Genomic DNA, 19,391 nt, shown 5'->3' on the forward strand with positions numbered 1-19,391 from the left:
AAACTAAAGCAAGACTTTCTTCTTTGCTTGCTAATTGTCCATTTCTCAGGTGCATTGGTGAGAAGAGAGATATTATGGCTGATTAGGCTGTCACCCAGGGGTGTTAGCGTTGAGTTTTCCCATAAGACACATCTGCTGTCTTGCTAATGGCTTGTTAATCCTTCTCAAGCTTGAGACTCATGCCTTGCTGCCACTGCATCTGGGGGCTGGTTACACTTCCATGTACAAACTGTAGGTTTCTTCTGCTCTGACAACAAATTGCATCCTGCCTGCTTCCCACTTATCTGTGATTTCTGCCTGCCAGAGAGCTATATTGGGCGACTCCTCGCTGCTGTGGGACTAGTAGCAGGTGGCGGGCGGAGTCCAGATCCCATGTCGAATATGGAGTAGAGCTTCATTGGACAAGAAGAACACTGAAGATACTGATGACGGGGAAGGATTTGGCTGATTGTCATGGGAAAATCACATTATTAGAAGGTTTAGCAAGACGTCTGTGTGCTGCCAAGCTTTCCAGTGCTGCATGAATGTGAGTTTGTGGACACACTTCCCACTGCATTGCTCCAGCTGTTAAGTCAGCGTGTGCGGTTGCTCCGAGCCTTGTGCCTCTGCAACCAGACAACTTTGTGCCAGCGTGTGCGTGGTTGAATGTAAAAGGATAAGAAGATGCCTGCTATTCTAGTCGCGTCCAAGATGAAGTCGGGATTGCCCAAACCTGTGCATGGTACCGCGCTACCCATTCCAGCTAGGGTAGCAACCCAACAGAATGGACCACTGAAGCCCACCCAGCCCAGCCTCATCCCCTTGAAGTCTCCCATCTACAGACAGCAAAGTCAAGGCACTGCAACTTTACAGAAAAAGTACCAGAATGCCAAAGAAACATCAGGAGACCCTCAGGTTGGAACACTGATGCTTAATTTGTATGTGGCTTTGTGGTTGCATTGATTCATGTTCTAACAGATGATCTTCCTTGTATGGATAGTTTGATTCCACACAGACAGTTTTATACTTTGATTAAATAAATAAAAATTAATTAATAATTTGTGCATTGACCACTTGGTCAGTTATCTTTATAGTACTGTTATTGATTGTCTTGCACCCTTTAAAAGACCTTCAAAAATATCAGGCTACAACAGGTTTTTATTTTGTAATTGTGCAAATCATTGTTTCTTGCAATGCAACTTGATAAATCAAAATTACGACTTCGTTTCTCGTAATGGAAACTTTATATCTCACAATTGCAAATTTGTGTCTCATATACTTAAGAGTTGCGACTATATCTTACAATGTGAATTTTCAAGTAATTGCGACTATATTTTTACAATATGACGTTATATCACAGTTACGACTTTGTAATTGCTACTTTATATGTTAAAATGACAAATTTCTTGTAACTTTTTTATCTAACATTTTTTTTTTACACTTGCCACTATATCTTGCAGTTTGACTGCAAAGTCGTAATTGCAACTTTATATCTCACAATTAAAACTTTGTTTCTTGTAATTGTTACTGTATATCTCAAAACTACAACTTTCTTGTAACTTTTTATCTCATCATTGGGACTGTTTCTTATATTTGCAACTTTATATCTTGCAATGTGACTATATCTCACAATTGACACTTTATATCTCGCAACTATGACTTTGTTTCTCATAATTGAAACTTTATATCTCACAATTGTGACTTAAAATCTCAACTTCTTATAATTATAATAATTGCAACTTCATATTTCGCAATGTGACTTTATATCTCACAATTACAACTTTGTTTCTTGTCATTGCTCCTTTATATCTCAAAACTACAAATTTCTTGTAACTGTTTATCGCATAATGGGGTCTGTTTCTTATATTTGCAACTTTATGCCTCGCAATGTGACTTTGTCTCACAATTACAACTTTGTTTCTTGTAATTGCTACTTTAGATCTGACATTTGCGACTGTTTCTCATACTTGCGTACTTACAATTGTGACTCATATTGTACACCTTTCTGAAGTTTTATTTTAGGTTTTGATGTCCTTAAGAATATATATTTGTGGTATAAGTACCAAAAACCATTCCAATATATTTTTACAGCTCCTTTCTCAGGAGCTCTGCTAAGAACAGGTCGATTTTGTCCTTTTCAATTAATATTCATGAGTCTCTCTTCTGATTGGCCTGTTGTTTTCTGAGTGACGCACGACCAGGCCAACCACAGGTAACTAGGGTCATGTATGCTGTAGCCTGCTGTGGCTTGGTGATGCTCACAAGCAAGGTAAATAAAACACCTGTAATGATGGACATTGCTGAGGGAAATGTTCTCCGGCCTTATATGTTCGAGCCGGACTCAGACCCCGAATCGGCGACGACAGGAGACAAACACCTCGTTATTGTTAGAGTATTATAATTACCATTACATCAATACTGCACGCAACATTAACGCTAATTTAAACTGTCTGTAAACAAACTCAGATTTTTTTTGTCAAATTCGATTTAAATCTCCAAAATATGTACGTTAATAGCTAGTTATACACTGATTTTGAAACACTTAACTGCTTTATAATGTAACGTTAGCAGACAGACACCGAATGCAGTAAGCTATGTAACTATTGCTTTCCTACTGATACAGTAAGTTGACGTGTTACAATTTCTTTTACAATGTTACTTTTTCTGTAAAAGGTGTACTTGTGGTAAATGTGCAAAGATGCTCACAGAACGCGAGAACACATATGCTGCAATTGACGCCCAAGGTAAACTTGTTTAACTATGAGCTGTAGGGTCTGCAGCATCTTTGAGGAGTAGCTTCTTTAAAAAAACGGCATTGAACTGTGCCTGATTGACGAAGCAGTCACTTGTGAAATATGCAGAACAGACGGTTAAGGTCGAACTAAATTGCTGTGGCGTTTCTGAATAAATAAACCGTAGCCACTGTTCTCTTATATTAATGTTGTTCGGAAGCCTGTGCAATGATGTAGTTTCCTGATGGTGGGCAGTGCTCGGGGTGGTGACTGAAGGCGGTGACTGAGTACTTCTGACATCACATTTATACGGAAGTCACAACGGCTCGTGAAAAGGCACAGCTACTTTATGCAGGCTGTGTGCATTTGTCTGTGGATTGACTGTTTTGAAATGTATATGGTAGTTTCATAGCCCCTAGACCTCTGCTATCATGAAAAAAGCCAGGAAATTTCAGTTTTGACAATATAGGACCTTTAAATCTCCTCTCTCTTATAGTGTGACTATGTCTCACAATGACGTTTTGTTTATTGTAATTGTAACTTTATATCTCACAATATAAATTTATACAAAAAAGTTTTTTTACTGTATGATGGAAACAGGCTTGCTTGCAAGGTGTTAATTGTGTTTTTGGAATATTAATGAACAGAAAAGAAAAAAAAAACATTTATTTGTAACTGCAAAATGCTTTTGTTTGTCATGTTGAAGTTCAAACTTTGCAGAGTAAAGCTTGTGCCCATATTCCACCATGACTTGACCTACAACAGCTGTGTACATTGTATTCATGTCTTCGAAACAGTTTCTCTTTGGCCACATTACCACCATTGTAACTACTGTTTGTAGAGCTTCCCGCTGAAAGCTCATGTGTTTATACATTTACATGTTAAAAATATTATGCTTTGTAAGAATAGATCCTGCTGACCTGGTCAAAGCAAATTGCCTATGAAAAGTCGCAATGTTCTTCTTTTGGTCCACGGCAGCGGTGTGTACGTTTATGTCTATGTGTGTATGCGTACATGTGTTTATATAGCTTCATACGTTCAGTCGAGCTTTGAAGGCAGCGAAGAGCCAAGTTCTTCATGTGGCGGGGTAGAATGAAAAGCTCAGCCAGTTGGCCTGTAATTACAGCGCACACGCACACATAGACACGGTCATGGAGGTTTTACTACAGTGCTCCATTAGTGGCGGTGAGCCGCACTGCAGGTGGGCATTTGGCCATATGGATGGGATGCCACACACACCAATCCCAGAGGCCAATAGTGGGCACCCTTTAGCATACACTACTAATATACTATGCCCTCACACTGCACTGCTGTCCCTCTTTGTTTTGGCCAGGAAGCTGGAAAATGCTACACATTAATGAAAATGGCACTAAATGTGTTTTGGGACAGCATTGGTGTGAGGATTAGTCATGGTTGGTTGCCTTGTAAAACAACGTGATGATTGCAGTTAGTTTGTTAAATATCTGCTTTTAGTCTTGTGTTTGGAAATTATGGAATTACCAAAAAAGACAAGGAATGGAAAGTCCATTACAAGTTTAGGGACCACTTTTTGCTCTCTAAATTGTCCTGCACAAATTGAATTGCTTGGGTTTTATTGAGCAGATCTTTAAAAACTCGATCTTGAACCTTAAATGGAGAAATGCAGTGTGGCATGTTTGCTCTGTTTTACAAAAAGTGTGATTTTGTCCAAATACCATAGTTTCCCATACTTTGATTCGGTATTCATATTTAAATTCGGTAGTGACATGGTACTCCAAGTCTGTGATACTTCAAATGGTATTAGCATGGTAAAAGTCCAACAAAACCATAGTAATACCATGGTGCTCCTTTTTTTTTTTTTTTTTTTTGGAGGTATCTTGTTTTTAGCAGCACTGTAAAAAAATGATTTTGTCAAATCAACTTGGATAGTTAATCTGGTTTAGATAACATAATATTTTGAGTTCACTTTGTTTCTTGCAATGCAACTTGATATATCACAATTACGACTTTGTTTCTCTTAATGGCAACTTTATATCTCACAATTGCAACTTTGTGTCTCATATACTTCAGAGTTGTGGCTATATCTTGCAATGTGAATTTTCAAGTAATTGCGACTATATTTTTACAGTATGACATTATATCACAGTTACGACTTTGTAATGGCTACTTTATTACAAATTTCTTGTAACTTTTTATCTAACATTTTTTTTTTATACTTGCGACTATATCTTGCAGTGTGACTTGTTTCTTGTAATTGCAACTTTATATCTCACAATTAAAACTTTGTTTCTTGTAATTGTCTCAAAACTACAACTTTCTTGTAACTTTTTATCTCACAGTTGGGACTGTTTCTTATTTTTGCAACTTTATATCTTGCAATGTGACTATATCTCACAGTTGACACTTTATATCTCGCAACTACGACTTTATTTCTCATAATTGCAACTTCATATCTCGCAATGTGACTTTATATCTTACAATTACAACTTTGTTTCTTGTCATTGCTCCTTTATATCTCAAAACTATAATTTTCTTGTAACTGTTTATCTCATAATGGGGTCTGTTTCTTATATTTGCAAGTTTAAGGCAACCATGCAGGTAACTTACTTTTTTAAGTTAAACCAACTTTTTCTTTTTTACAGTGAGTGTTGTTATTGTAAACTATTAAAATTCAGTAATTGAAATAAAGCTTAAATAATAAAATATAAATATTAGATGAAAATCTTCAACTTAAATGAAAATTAAAAATGTTGCTTTGGCTGAACTGATATAAATTTCCTAAAACAAATACAATATAGCCTATATATTTTATATTTAAAATAAAATATTTTAAAAAACTATAAGAAAACCCTGAAAATATAAAAAATAAAAGCTACAACAATATTTCAATAAATCCTATAATAATATATAAAAAATATTAAAACATCAATGTCGATTGACCATCAAAACACTACCAGTTGATTAATCTTGAATCTCAACCCTCATTTTTTTGTTGAGATTGACTTGAGATTGATTAATGTAATGACGTTTATTAACAGTTCTTCGAAAAATCATTAACCAATATGTTTGTTATTAAAATGAATGTGGGGTCTTTTAGACCCCAAACAGAACATGATGGCTAAACGCTGATTTGTTCAAATGTAATTGCGCACGTAATGCATCTTCATGTTAACATGGAACCTGGTTACTCATACCTCTTCCCCTATGTTTTTATTATTCAAGATTATTATTCCCACATGCTAAGTGCACCGCAGCCTAGAGGTTTTGTTTACAGTGAAGGGGTGGAGCGGTTCTCCAGGCTCTGTGGGCAGAAATACAAACAACCCCCTGCAGAACTCACAAGGAGTCTCTGTATTAAAACCAGCAGTGGCTCCAGTTTTAAATGGTCCATGCTTAGCTCTGATCTGCATGATGGGCAGTCACACCAGTTCTTATGTCCCATTTAGACCCATTTAGACATGGCTAGACCAGCAACAAAACACCTGCAACTCTTCATTTCTGACCTCTAGGGGCCTATTGAGACTCTGCTGCCTCCCAATGCTCACTTTTTGTAGTTGCATGATGATTTTATAGAGGATAGAAAGGCATCAAGTATGTTTGGAATTGCATAGTACCATAAAACACATGCTAATTTTGCATTGTATAGCAGACACAGTATTCAAATATATTGTATGCATAAAATGTCAAATTCATTCTGTATTATATAACCAGAACACATGACATACTGTATCACACAATGCAATGTGCCTAAGTTGATCTACCATTTTTGAGAACGGTAAATTGTCTGGAAGCCGTAACAACCACATTTTTTTCAGACTGCTACTTTTTTCCATTTATAATTTTGTGTTTTATTTAAATTATTTCTTTAAATATTTATTCACAAAACAACAACAGCAAATATTATAATATTTGATCAGACTGCCATTTTTTCATTTATAATTTGTGCTAATATATATATATATATATATATATATATATATATATATATATATATATATATATATATATATATATATATATATTATATTATATTATATTATATTATATTTTTTAAATATTTAACAATAAAAATTTCATCAGACCTCCGTTGTTTATATAAAATGTTTTAAAACATTTAAAAATATTTATTCAAATACAATAACAATTATTATTATAATTATAATTATTATTTACATATTTTTGCGATTTTTAATCCAAAAAATGAATTGATCATGAAATCAAATATGTTTCTAAAGATAGCATACTACTGTTTAAATTGTATTTTTTTGTGTGTGTTGATGTTTTAAGTATAACACTTTTTTTTTTAAATTAGATGTACAAGCTGATATTCCAGACCCTTTTGACTGCTTGCTTTTATTAATTTTCTTGGAAATTTCCCTGTCTACACTCTGATATTTAAATGGTAGCTGATCGGCCACAATGTGGCATTTGTCTTTCATCCATGTAAGCTCTAAACCCAGAGTTAGATGTTAAGTGCCTTTTCCTCATTCTGTCTCTCTCTATTTTTCTTTGGATGAATAGATTTATACAGATTGGGCCAACCACTACCTAGCCAAGTCCGGACACACACGCCTGATTAAAGACCTCCAACAGGATGTTGCCGATGGCGTTTTGTTGGCAGAAATCATTCAGGTTGTAGGTAAGATTAAAGATATAAAAATCATTTTCCATACTTCAACAAACCCCTCTTCTTCCTTCAGAAAAAGTTAATACATAAAACCTACAATTTTGCTCCACCGTACCAGTAAATCTAACCATAATGAGTAGTTCGAGGAGGAGGGCTGGGAAAGAAATGGACACACATAAGCATCAAGAAAACTCACCACCTTTGTTATTTTGAATGTGTTCTGAAGCTGTTTTATGAGATCAGTTCTGAAAAGGGCCAATTTGTGAAGGTTTATGAGGCTACAAAACTGAGTTGTGAACATTTTATTAAGCCAAAATGTAATAAATGTATGCAAGAGGAGGATACGCATTCCTATTCCCATTCCTATTACAAATACAAAAGCCTGAAGACCACTCCAAGTGGATGATGTGTTCATAAAACCAGCTAGCAGGTATAAAATAGTGTTACTTTAATTCAGTGCCTCTGTTTTCTTTTTTCCATTCAGCAAATGAGAAGATTGCCCATATCAACGGATTCCCAGAGAGTCGCTCTCAAATGGTAAGACTCAAAATTTGTTTATCGTAATTTCTGTCCGGCGTGATAGGAAAAGAAACAAACCACAATATGTCAAACTCTCAATCGAATGTCACTGTCACTTGGTGGTGGATCTGGTGAAGAAGTGATCAAAATATTGATTTTGAAGATATTGAAAATGATAGTTTTGAGAATATGGTAGACAGGCCTCGACATTTAAGCCTTGTCATGTGCTTGTCCTTTGTTTCATCAGCTTTTACTAAAATCTGCATATTTTTTACATTTACCCCAGGGCGTTATTTACTTTTATAAAGGCTTTTATAAAATGTACATAGCAAAATTACAACTGCAATTAATAATGTTATGAGATTAATAATGTAAATAAATATTTGAATATACATCTAAGAAAAAAATGCAATGATACTTTTAAACATGAAACTAAACCGCCAAAAGGTGGCGGCAAGTGACCGTCTTAATGAGTGAGTCATTGAGTCACTCATTCAAACGATTCGTTCGAAACACTGAATCATTTAGTAACAAAACACCGCGCTGAGTGTTGCTTTCCTTTGGAACCATTTTCGTCGTTGAAAATTGAAATAGAACAAAACAGTCTATATTGTGTCTAAAATGTAAGTAGCTAAACTAATTTTAACTACTTATTGAACTATAAAATCAATGTAACATTTTCAGTCGTGATAATATTCAGCAAAACAGCTTCCTTGGTCGTGTTATGTTACTTGAGGATATCATATGTTCAGTTATATAAATATATATAACTCAACATTTTTAATTTTTACCTCAGTATGTGTTTTTTGTGTGCTTTTATGCTCATTTGTTTTGATTTCTCCACGAAAGTCACAATCATGGCAGCGCGAGCCTCAACAGCGCGCGTTTTGTTTTCAGAAATAGACCATTATCAATCGCTGTTTTAAACTGGATGTAAGTTGAATAAAATCAGACTCATTCGATGCTTATTTTTTGTCACTAAAGTTTTAAGCCAACTGACTGGTCGGGCAAGTAAAATTCTTTCACTTGCCCCTTCAATAAATCCACTTGTCCCTTCAATAAATCCACTTGTCCCTTCAATAACGTTAAATCCGGACAAGCTAGTGTTAAGGGTTAGCAGTTCATCCAAAAAGAAAATTATCCCATAATTCATAGATTTTACTGTTTGCTGAACATCTTCCATTTAAGTCGAATATACATGACTGCAGATGAGAGTGAGTATATTATGATGGAATTTCCATTTTTGGTTAAACTGTCCCTTTAAGAAACAACCTCAGGGATGACAATGGCAGGTCTTGTTGACCTTAAAATCCTGGTGTTAACCAGCATGCTGTAGTCCGTCGTCTCGCCAGTGGTCAGGATTTACATTATAATGTCACAGGAACACCGCAGGATGGACCCACATGGTTGTAAACCACAAATCTTCCCTATTGAGCACCATCTGTTTGGTTATGTTTCCTGTACACCTGAGTAAGTGTGCAAACCGGCCGTGGTGAGGTCACATTTACCGAGGGGAAAATGATTAGGCTTGATTTCCGACAGCAAGCTCTTGATGGATGTCCGTGTTTCTCTCTCAAACAGATTGAGAACATTGATGCCTGTCTGTGCTTCCTGGCTGCTAAAGGAGTGAACATTAAGGGACTTTGTGCCGAAGGTGAGCGGACTCTTAACTAATGCTCAATAATATTTGAAATAAGATGTCAACACTATTCTTTTCTTTTTCTGCCAAACCACAGAGATCCGCAACGGCAATCTGAAAGCCATTTTAGGCCTTTTCTTCATTCTGTCGCGCTTCAGGCAGCAGCAGCAGACTTTGAAACAGGCCTCCAGCAATGTTCAGATGCTCCAGAACAACCAGGCCCACCGATGCGCCAGTCCTGCCCTTCCTCCTCGCACTTCTCCCCGGAGCTCTCCCTGTCCTTCTCCTATCCAGCAACACTATACCTCCTCCCCATGTGCACAGAAAACACAGACAGACCTGCAGTCCAGGTATTGTTTTCAATTCATCTACTGGATAGCTTCTTCATAGACAGACAACATATCAGCTGGATTGAAAGATCAGAAATCAATTTTTAATCTTTAAATAATTTGGTTGGAGGAAATTTTATTTTCTAGAAAAAGAAGCTCTTCTAGAAAAAGAAGAGCAGTATGAGAGCATCTGAAAATGTAATATGTTGGCATCATGGTCACAGCAAGTCCAATGCGTCAAGAATCTTATTCTACAAATTTTATATATATATATGTGTGTGTAAGGGTTAATGCCCGACGAGGTGTCCATTTTCAGGTATTAATGGACGACAGGGAGGCGTGAACCGTCCGACGCGCAATGGACTCCGCTGAAGTCCATTAATACTTGACAATGGACACCTCGAAGGGCATTAACTCGCTTATACCATGGTCACTTGCCAAATAACACATTTTTAAAACATTAGTTTAAATTTTAATTAGTTTTACAATCGAAATCTAAAGTTTTTACAAACAGTAACTTGGTTTCACTGGTTACACTTGATTTTTACACCTGGTTTATTTACTAGGTGTCCTCTATCACTTTTAAATGGACACCCTGCAGCCAATCAGAATCGAGTATTCACCCAGACCATGGTATAAATATATATATACACACACACACACACACATACAGTGCCCTCCACAATTAATGGCACCCCTGGTAAATATGATCAAAACTGGCTGTAAAAAATAAATCTGCATCGTTTATCCTTTTGATCTTTCATTCAAAAAATGTGCAAAATTCTAACCTTTCATTGAAGTAAAAGAATTGAAAGTGGGGGGAAATCACATTATGAAATAAATGTTTTTCTCCAAAACACGTTGGCCACAATTATTGGCACCCCTAGAATTTTTTACGAGTAAAATATCTCTGAAGTATATTCCCATTAATATTTACCTTTTTTAGTACACCAGGGTGACTAGGGACATGAAACTGTCCAGCTATGACTTCGTGTTTCACATGAGTTTAAATATAAGGAAACACAAAGGCCAAATCCCCTTAATCATCCATCACAATAAGTAAAACCACAGAATATAGTTCTGATGTGGATCAAAAGATTGTTGACCATCACAAAATAGAAAGTGGCTGTAAGACAATAGCTAAAGAATTGAAAATCCCCATTTTGACCATCAGGGCAATAATTAAGAAGTTCCAATCAACTAAAGATGTTACGAATCTGCCAGGAAGAGGACGTGTGTCTATATTGTCTTAATACACGGTGAGGAGGAGAGTTTGAGTGGCCAAAGACTCTTCAAGGATCACAGATGGAGAATTGCAGAGATTAGTTGAGTCTTGGGGTCAGAAAGCCAACAAAAAAAACAAAAAAAAACCCTACATCCCCACATGTTGTTTGGGAGGGTTTCAAGAAAAATCCTCCTCGCTCATCCAGAAACAAACTCCAGCAAATTTAATTGTCAGACATGACTGGAACTTCAAACGGCACAGGGTTCTGTGGTCAGATGAGACTAAAACAGAGCTTTTTGGCAGCAAACACGCTAGATGGGTTTGGTGCACACAAGGATAAAAAGTACCCCATGTGTACAATTTAATATACCGTTGGATCTTTAATGTTGTGGGCATATTTTTCTGCTGGAGGTCCTGGACATCTTGTTCAGATACATGGCATCGTGGATTCTATCAAATATCAACAGATAAAAAATCAAAACCTGACACCTTCTGCTAGAAATCTTATAATGGGCCGTGGTTGGATCTTCCATCAGGACAACGATCCAAAACAAACATCAAAATCAACACAAAAATTTGTTGCGGAGCACAAAATGAAGCTTCTGCCATGACCGTCCCAGTCCCCTGACCTGATGAGTGGAGTGAACTGAAGAGAAGAAGGACAAACAAGGATCTGGGAATCTGAAGGATCTGGAGAGATTCTGTATGGAGGAATGGTCTCTGATCTCTTGTCAGGTGTTCTCCAAACTCATCAGGCAAGACTCAGAGCTGGTATCTTGTCAAAAGGAGATTGCAAAAAGTATTTAATAAAAGGGTGCCAATAATTGTGGCCAACGTGTTTTGGAGAAAAACATTTATTTCATAATATGATTTCCCCCCCCCCCCCCCCCCCCCACACACATTCAATTCTTTTACTTAAATGAAAGGTTAGAATTTTGCAAATTTTTTGAATGAAAGATCAAAAGGATAAACAATGCAGATTTATTTTTTACAGCCAGTTTTGATCATATTTACCAGGAGTGCCATTAATTGTGGAGGGCACTGTATATATATATAAAATTAGTAGAATAAGATTCTTGTTGCATTGGACTTGCTGTGACCATTATAACAACATATTACATTTTCAGATGCTCTCATACTGCTCTTCTTTTTCTTCCTCCTTTCTTCTTCTTTATGTCCTTAACATTTCCAATGATTAACCTTTCATTTCCATTTCTAATTTACAAGTTCTTTGTTATTTCCAGTGTTATGTTAGTATTATTTATTTATATACTATTATAGTATTCATATTTTGAGTGAACTTTGATTTTTTTATTTTCATTTTAGTTTACATAATCACATAATTTAGTTTAAATAATATGTGCTTTTGTCATTTTTATTATATTTTAATATTTCTGTTTAGCTTACATTTATTTTAGTTACATTTTAATGTTTTAGTGTTAGTATGTTTTTTTTTCTTTAATTGTAGTAACTCATCTTAAACTTTATTTTATTTTAGTTAGTTGCCAAGGCAACATTTCTTATTTAAGATTTGTAAGTAAAAATTGTTAATCTAATATGAAATATGAAAAAAATTTTTACTTATAAGTATTTACTTAATACTTAAAAAAGCATTTTTAATCATTTTAGTTTTAGGTAACAATAACAACACTGGTTACACACGGTTCTCTAACTCTTCTATTCATCCCTTTTTCTTTCTCTTTTGTTTTTCTCTTGATCTTGAAGTCATCCATCAAAAGGCTCTGATCAGGAAAAAGCTGTGAGACTCTCAGTTGCTCAGAAAAAGAACTCTAGGTCAGCTTTCCAGATTTCTATGTCCACTCTTGAAAACATCACAATGTGCCTGATCTACAGTACTTGTCCTCCTAGTAAATTACTTTAAATTACTTCACAACAGCACCATCTACTGGTGATACAAGCCTATCTTGTTTCCTCAGGGCCAAAAAACATGTGAATCCCCTTCAATAGTCATTTTGTTCTCGATCATATGATCAGATGTGGACTTGAATATAAAAAGGTCACTGAGGTTTATTTATATAATTTGCACTCCAGTCTTGGGTCTTTGCAGCATAAATAGTTATTGTTTAAAGAGAAAGGTTGAGTTTGTTCTGACTGAACTCTTTGTCAGGCTTCAGAGCCCCTCTGTGAGGGCGGCTGGAACGGGCGGAGAGAGTAAACCTCGAACCTCAAACACCAACAGACGCAGCCAAAGCTTCAACCAATGTGACCGATTAAAGCCGTCAATCTCTCCCTGCGCTCATGAAAGAGGTGAGTTAATCACATTCATTTACACAATCTTGAGAATTTTCCATGTGTGTTATGTAAGCAGTCATTTAGTAAAAACTGTTATTGTTAAATCATCCTGAAAAAAACCCCAAGGTGTCTTGCTCAGTGCACAATGAATAACTCTTTGAGGTATTCAAACCTATAAACTTTCACCCAGATCTTTAACCACAAGGTCACACCACCCATGGAATCGGCAGGCTTTATTTCAGTATTATTTTTTACTAGAATTACCTGTGCATTTTTTTCAAATTGGTATTGGTATTATTGGTCAAAAATCTCTCTTTTTTTCAAGAAAATAAAACTGTTATTTTTTTATTATATACATATATTATTAAAAAACTATATTATTATTATTTTCAGAGGTATTTTTAATACAAACCTCATTAGTTCTTGCGGAAGCTCAAACATGCTGCGTAACACAAGAATGAATCAATTAATAAATGTAATTAATTTGATCATCATATAAAGCCATTGTGTCTCTTCAGTAAATTTGGACTAAACCGCTCAATTCATATGGATTAGTTTATGAACTTTTTGAAGCGACAAAGTGGAAGTTGCGTGGACTGTCAATGGAGGGACAGAAATAACTCATTTAATTTGTGTTTTGAAGATGAATGGAAGTCTTACAGGTTTGTAACGACATAAGGGTGAATAAATGATGACAGAATTTCAATTTTGTATGAACTAACCCTTTAAGCTCTAAAAAAAAAAATTATTTAAGTGGATAATGAAGAGAATTTAGGTCTGTTCCTCATGCTAAGTTATCGTAATGCTTAAAAAGGCTGGGAAAAAAGCGCACAAGTAAATGGTACTTCATGGTACTTTTATGGTAATTTATGGGTCTTTTGACCATGAAGACAACTTTATAGTTGTATTAATTTTTTGAACCAGCTGTTATTGGACATGAATTGTCAAGCTCTACAAAATATTTTGAACCAAATTTTTCATCAGTTTCATTTGAACATTTTTCTTGCTCACAATGAGTGATCCAAACCATCCTCCCATGATTTGTTTAAACTCTGAGTTAGGTTGATTCATTTTTATGATTCTTTAATTGCATGTTGTTGACACATTTTTGGCACGCTGTTGTTACATTATGGCGGGCTTGGTTTACACACTTCAGCATTTAGTTATTTAGCGTGAATGTTTCCCCACTAACATGTCACATAGTTGAATATGTGGAATTTTTGTATTCAAGACATTCATAAAAAGTATTTTTTCCCATTTGCACATGCATGATGTACATGTCTGTGTGCATGCATGCATCTGTGTGTGTGTGTGGTCTGGTGGACTCTCAGCTGCACACTGCTGGATCTGGTGTGTTGATGATGAGGCGTTTGCTACTCACTGATTCAGCTCTAATTAGCGTACTTGTGGCAAAACCAGCGCAAGAAGAGAGAGAGAAGTCAGTGATAATGACAGAGCTTTATATACAGTGAGATCAAACGGCTAGGAAGACATGCGAGGAATATGACTGTTATGTGAATTTTGCTCAGATTGCCTGTAAGGTAAGCACCGCTAAACTGAGTTTTTATGCAACAGGCTAGAAAATAATTGAATAATTAAATAATGCATACAAGGGGAACCACCAGTTTAGCAGTGCAGGAAAATGAAATCAGGGAAATAGGGAAAGACAGTGACTGATCAGAACAGGTAAAATGAAACGTTTAACATTTTTAGTCAGACTTTGCAAGAGTTTGCTTTCATTACATACTGATTTTTCATGCAATTCAGGGTAATTGTATATGCTATTAAATATTATATTATGTATTGTATGTAATAATGATTAAAAAAACATTTTGTCGATTTTTATTTGTTTTTTACATTAGGATTATGACTGAAAGCACATAAAAAATGTGCCTTGGAAATGGTTTGTTTTTATATTTAACCAAATAATCAGTTTCTTCACTCATATCTCAAATGTCATGAAATGCTCCACAGTCACTCCTTTACTAACCGTCATAGAAAAATCCTGGATCTCAAAAATAAATATTAATACATTACTTCACATACTTTAAATATTTATCTTCATAGTTCATGCTTCCTTTTCTCAGCACTTCATCCAATACGCTCTCATATTTTCAAACTCCCACGGGTGCCACTCTTGCTAATGTTTGTGTGCAACAGCTTGACTGCACTTGCTAGTGTTTGAAAGATTTGACCCACTTTCTTTGTGCCAGATTGACCATTTGTCCTCCCTACTTGTCCAATTGCCTGTTACAGTAGTTGAGTGTACAAAAAGTGACACCAAGCAATGGATAAATGTGTATATATATATAGTTTTTTTTATTAATTTATAGTCTTAAATAGTTTACTTAAGCAATTAAAATTTTTTACAATTATATATTATTATTATTATTTTTATTTTTTTTATTTTTTTTTAAATGGAAATTTGACAACCTTGCTTTTCACCATTGCGATATTTCAAAATATGGATGTGTACTTGAGCAAAAGTTTTGCAAAGCACAGAAGCGGTTGTGATGAAGAGCTTATATATAAATGTTATATTTCCTCGTGAATTTACAGAGAAAACAACCTCATCACCAATAATGGTTGATCATGGACCAACCAGCTCTTCCATTCCTCCACCCAGCTGCACCAGCACCACAACTTCCACCTCTAAATCCTGGAGAAGCAAGTCGCTCAGCGCTAAACACACTGCTACATCCTCCATGGTCACGGTTAAACAACCAGCTCCAGATTCTCTTGAGGTTCCTCCTAATGTGATTGCCCAGAAGTCCATGCTGGAAAAGCTCAAGCTCTTCAACAGCAAACCGGGTTCCAGAGCCTCTAAGGTTGTCAGTACAGACGATGTGAATGATGTTGAACCAGAAGGCGGCCAGATTTGCCCCATCCACCCTGGAAACCAACGGCCTGTCACCCCCAGCAGTTCTGGCAGCTCAAGTCCCAAGCTAGCGCTGAAAGGCTTTGCACAGTTGACGCTTGGAAAGTCTTTGGCACCGAAAACAACCTCGGCGAAAGCGTCTGAAAAACTTAAAGAGAAGTCAAAGCCTAAAGAGAAAGAAAAGCTCAAACAGCTTCCTGTTACAGAACCCGAACACCTTAAAGGAGACACAAAAACTGATGGACTTGTTGCACTAGAGTCTAAGAAGGCTGTTCCCAAAGGAAACAAAGCAAAGAAAGACAATGCAAAATCAGCCATGAGTGGAATTCCCAAACCAAGCCAAGGAGGAAAGGGTTCATCTGCAAATAAGACTGTAGCGTCGCCCCCTTGTGGTGCGGAGGGAGAACGGTTACGGAGCACAAAGATAGGAGGTCTGTCTGTGCATAAAGGGCAGAAAGATAACAGAAACTACAGCTTTACCTCTAGCTTAGCATTTTCAGATGGAAAAAGTTGCCAAGATCTCACCCATGGTGCGCAGACCCAGTCAACAACCAGCAATATGGTCAGTGTGCAACTTCCACAGCTCCAGCAACAATACAGCCATCCCAACATGGCCACTGTCGCCCCATTCATGTACAGGTAACGAAACACATTTGTGGTGCTGTAATGCGTTATCATACATACTCCATGAGAGACTATTTGGCTCTAAACTAGTATGTTGTCCTGTCACTTTGTAGGTCTCAAACTGAAATTGATAAGACTGGGCTAGTGGCAGGAGTGGAGGAAAGGAGGGAACGAACAGGCCTGTGCAGCAAATCCATCCATACTTCTCTTGAGAACCTGACAGGTAAGCATTATGAGCATAATGAGAGTGAGTACAGAAAAATAAACTTGAGTTGCAAATAGCAGTGTTGGGGAAGCTACTTTGAAACTGTAAAATAATATAACTAGTCACAGCCACAAGTGAGTTGTTTAATCATTGTAGTGATTCACAGTGAATAATTTCAGTGATTCATAGTGAATCGTTTTAGTGAATTGCACCATTATGCATTTAGCAGAATTATAGCAAATCATTTTAGTTACTCGTAGCAAATCATTTTAATGTTTCATAGTGAATAATTTTAGCAAATCATTTGAATAATTGAACAATTCACTTAAATGAATCAGACATTGCAATTTAGGCATGTTTGTTCAGCTTGCTCAGGAAACCATGTGAGGTAAAAACAATTCTGTTGTTTTACCATGTTACAAGGCTGAATGTTGGACATATTGCTTGTTACTGGGAAATACTGTTTCAAAACAGTCTAATATCACTCTACTAAACATTTTAGTAGTGTTGCCACTTTTGGACAGTTACTCCCTAACTCTAATGCCTAGTTAGGACAAGGTCATTTACTGTGTCTTTGTATAAAACAACACTGATTATTTAAGAATAAGTGAGCAGTGTTTTCCGAACTTTGAGGCCAATGTCAGGCCAGTCTGAGAGTGAACAAGAAAACAAAACAGCACTCATCTGCATGTAAAAGGCTATGAATGTCAAGGAGTTGCCAAGGCCTACCAGCATGTGTGTGTGTCCTTTCTCAGTCTGTCAGAACTTTGTGTAGAGAGAAAAACTCTTCTCCACAGGGGAAGTTCCCTGGGCTGGTGTGGACATGAGAGCTGTATTCTAATTTCCCCTCTCTTTTCCATGGAGGAAAGGAAAAGGCAGGACCGCCGTCACAAGAGCTTCTTTCACAAATCAATCGGGACATTCTCTGGGAAAACAACTCCGAATGTGTCAGACAGACCTTTTATCCATCTTAATAGAAGCGTAGGAGAGTCAGGGACACGTTGCCACCAGAAAAAGCACGGGACATTAGTGGCTCTGTGAAGTCTTTTTCTGCAACCGAGACAAAGATCTGTACCACTGGAAGAAGACCTAAACGAATCTTCTTCTCAATGGACCAAGCAGAATGTCATTGTCCGTTGGCATCTCCTATCCGAACTGGAAGAACAAGAGATGGTTCTTATGAGGACATCTTAGACTTAGACGACTGCTTCAGTCTCAGGAGAAAGGACAGGTTCTGGGGTGTAGACAGTTCTGGTGGACCTCCAACATCATCTAAATGTTTGGCTGAACACACTCACCCATGTGTTTTGAATGAAAGGGAGCTCAACACGTTCAGCTCTGTATATCAGCTGCATTTGAGCCAACACTCTTGTGTGTGGGATGGAATTGCTCGGGTTAATGAGGAGATCCTTCTAACCATGTTGGACATGTTTGAGAAGCATGAAAGTGAGTAGATGAGTGTTGGACGACTTGATCTGTTTTAAAAAGCTACCTAAGAGGCATTTAACACACCTGAAGTCTTTATTATCCATTTTTAGGGGCTTTTTTGTCACTTTTTATTGATAAAGACAGTAACGAGAGGAGAAATGGACCAGCGACTTTTATATTAGCATGTGTACTAACTGTTAAGACACATCTCTTTTTTCTTGGAAGTCTGCCATTGTTGGCTTGAAAGAGAAAACTGACTGTAGAAGAGGATGTTTTCGCATAGTGCTCCTTTTGGCAATTATAATCATGTGCGTTAACTGCTTGGCTACAGCAAACCTGTTAAAATGTTTGTTTTTTAGTTTTAGATAATGACCCTGCTTATCAGAAATCTGCCATGACAGCAGTTGACTTGAAAAACTGAATATAGACGTTTACGCTAATGCACGCTAGCGCCCCTTGCATTGAAAATCCATTTCATCCCATCAGATATCTTTGCAAATAAAGCCAAACTAAATGCTGTTTTAAAATAAATTTTTCTATATTTTATGTAGTTTGAGAAGAAGCTATTTTTTTTTACCCAAAAGGCGGGTAGAGAACAAAGATTAGCATTAGCCTCAGCGAGCAGTTCTGAAAGAGGTTGTTTGTGGTTTTTACAGCCTCTAGGAATGTACTTTTCCACGGCACTCATTCTTTTACACGTTTTACATCATGTGTGAGTGTTTGTGTGTGTGTGTGTGAGTCTGCTCTGTACCTTCTGAGCCCCTTGTGGACCTCTTATGATCAGTAAACAGCCGTTAATCCAAGCAGCCAAATCCCCTCTCACCTACGGCATACAGTGCGTGTTTATTTTTAAGCAGCGGTTGGCTAACGTTTCGTACGTTAACATTGGTGCAAGAAAACAAAAAGCTCTTTTACGGAACGCTCAGAGATTTAACTTCACGAGCAAAAGGGGCAGAGTTAGTGGTGTGATGCTA

The 19,391-nt window shown here is 36.7% G+C and overlaps 1 protein-coding gene across 1 annotated transcript in view; it reads left to right on the top strand.

The window, feature by feature from the left end:
- The first annotated feature begins 442 nt into the window (after positions 1 to 442).
- Positions 443 to 19,391, top strand: part of nav2b (neuron navigator 2b) — a 69,574-nt gene continuing 50,625 nt past the window's right edge. The window contains exons 1-9 of the mRNA XM_079858596.1: positions 443 to 894; positions 7,212 to 7,329; positions 7,802 to 7,854; positions 9,418 to 9,490; positions 9,573 to 9,825; positions 12,755 to 12,823; positions 13,158 to 13,297; positions 15,842 to 16,799; positions 16,898 to 17,007. Of these exons, the coding sequence (XP_079714722.1) occupies positions 664 to 894; positions 7,212 to 7,329; positions 7,802 to 7,854; positions 9,418 to 9,490; positions 9,573 to 9,825; positions 12,755 to 12,823; positions 13,158 to 13,297; positions 15,842 to 16,799; positions 16,898 to 17,007 (2,005 nt within the window). The 5' untranslated portion in view covers positions 443 to 663. The remainder of the gene's footprint in view (positions 895 to 7,211; positions 7,330 to 7,801; positions 7,855 to 9,417; positions 9,491 to 9,572; positions 9,826 to 12,754; positions 12,824 to 13,157; positions 13,298 to 15,841; positions 16,800 to 16,897; positions 17,008 to 19,391) is intronic.

Source organism: Squalius cephalus (genome assembly GCF_949319135.1).
Source record: "Squalius cephalus genome assembly, chromosome: 23".
In the NCBI taxonomy this organism is placed as follows: Eukaryota; Metazoa; Chordata; class Actinopteri; order Cypriniformes; family Leuciscidae; genus Squalius; species Squalius cephalus.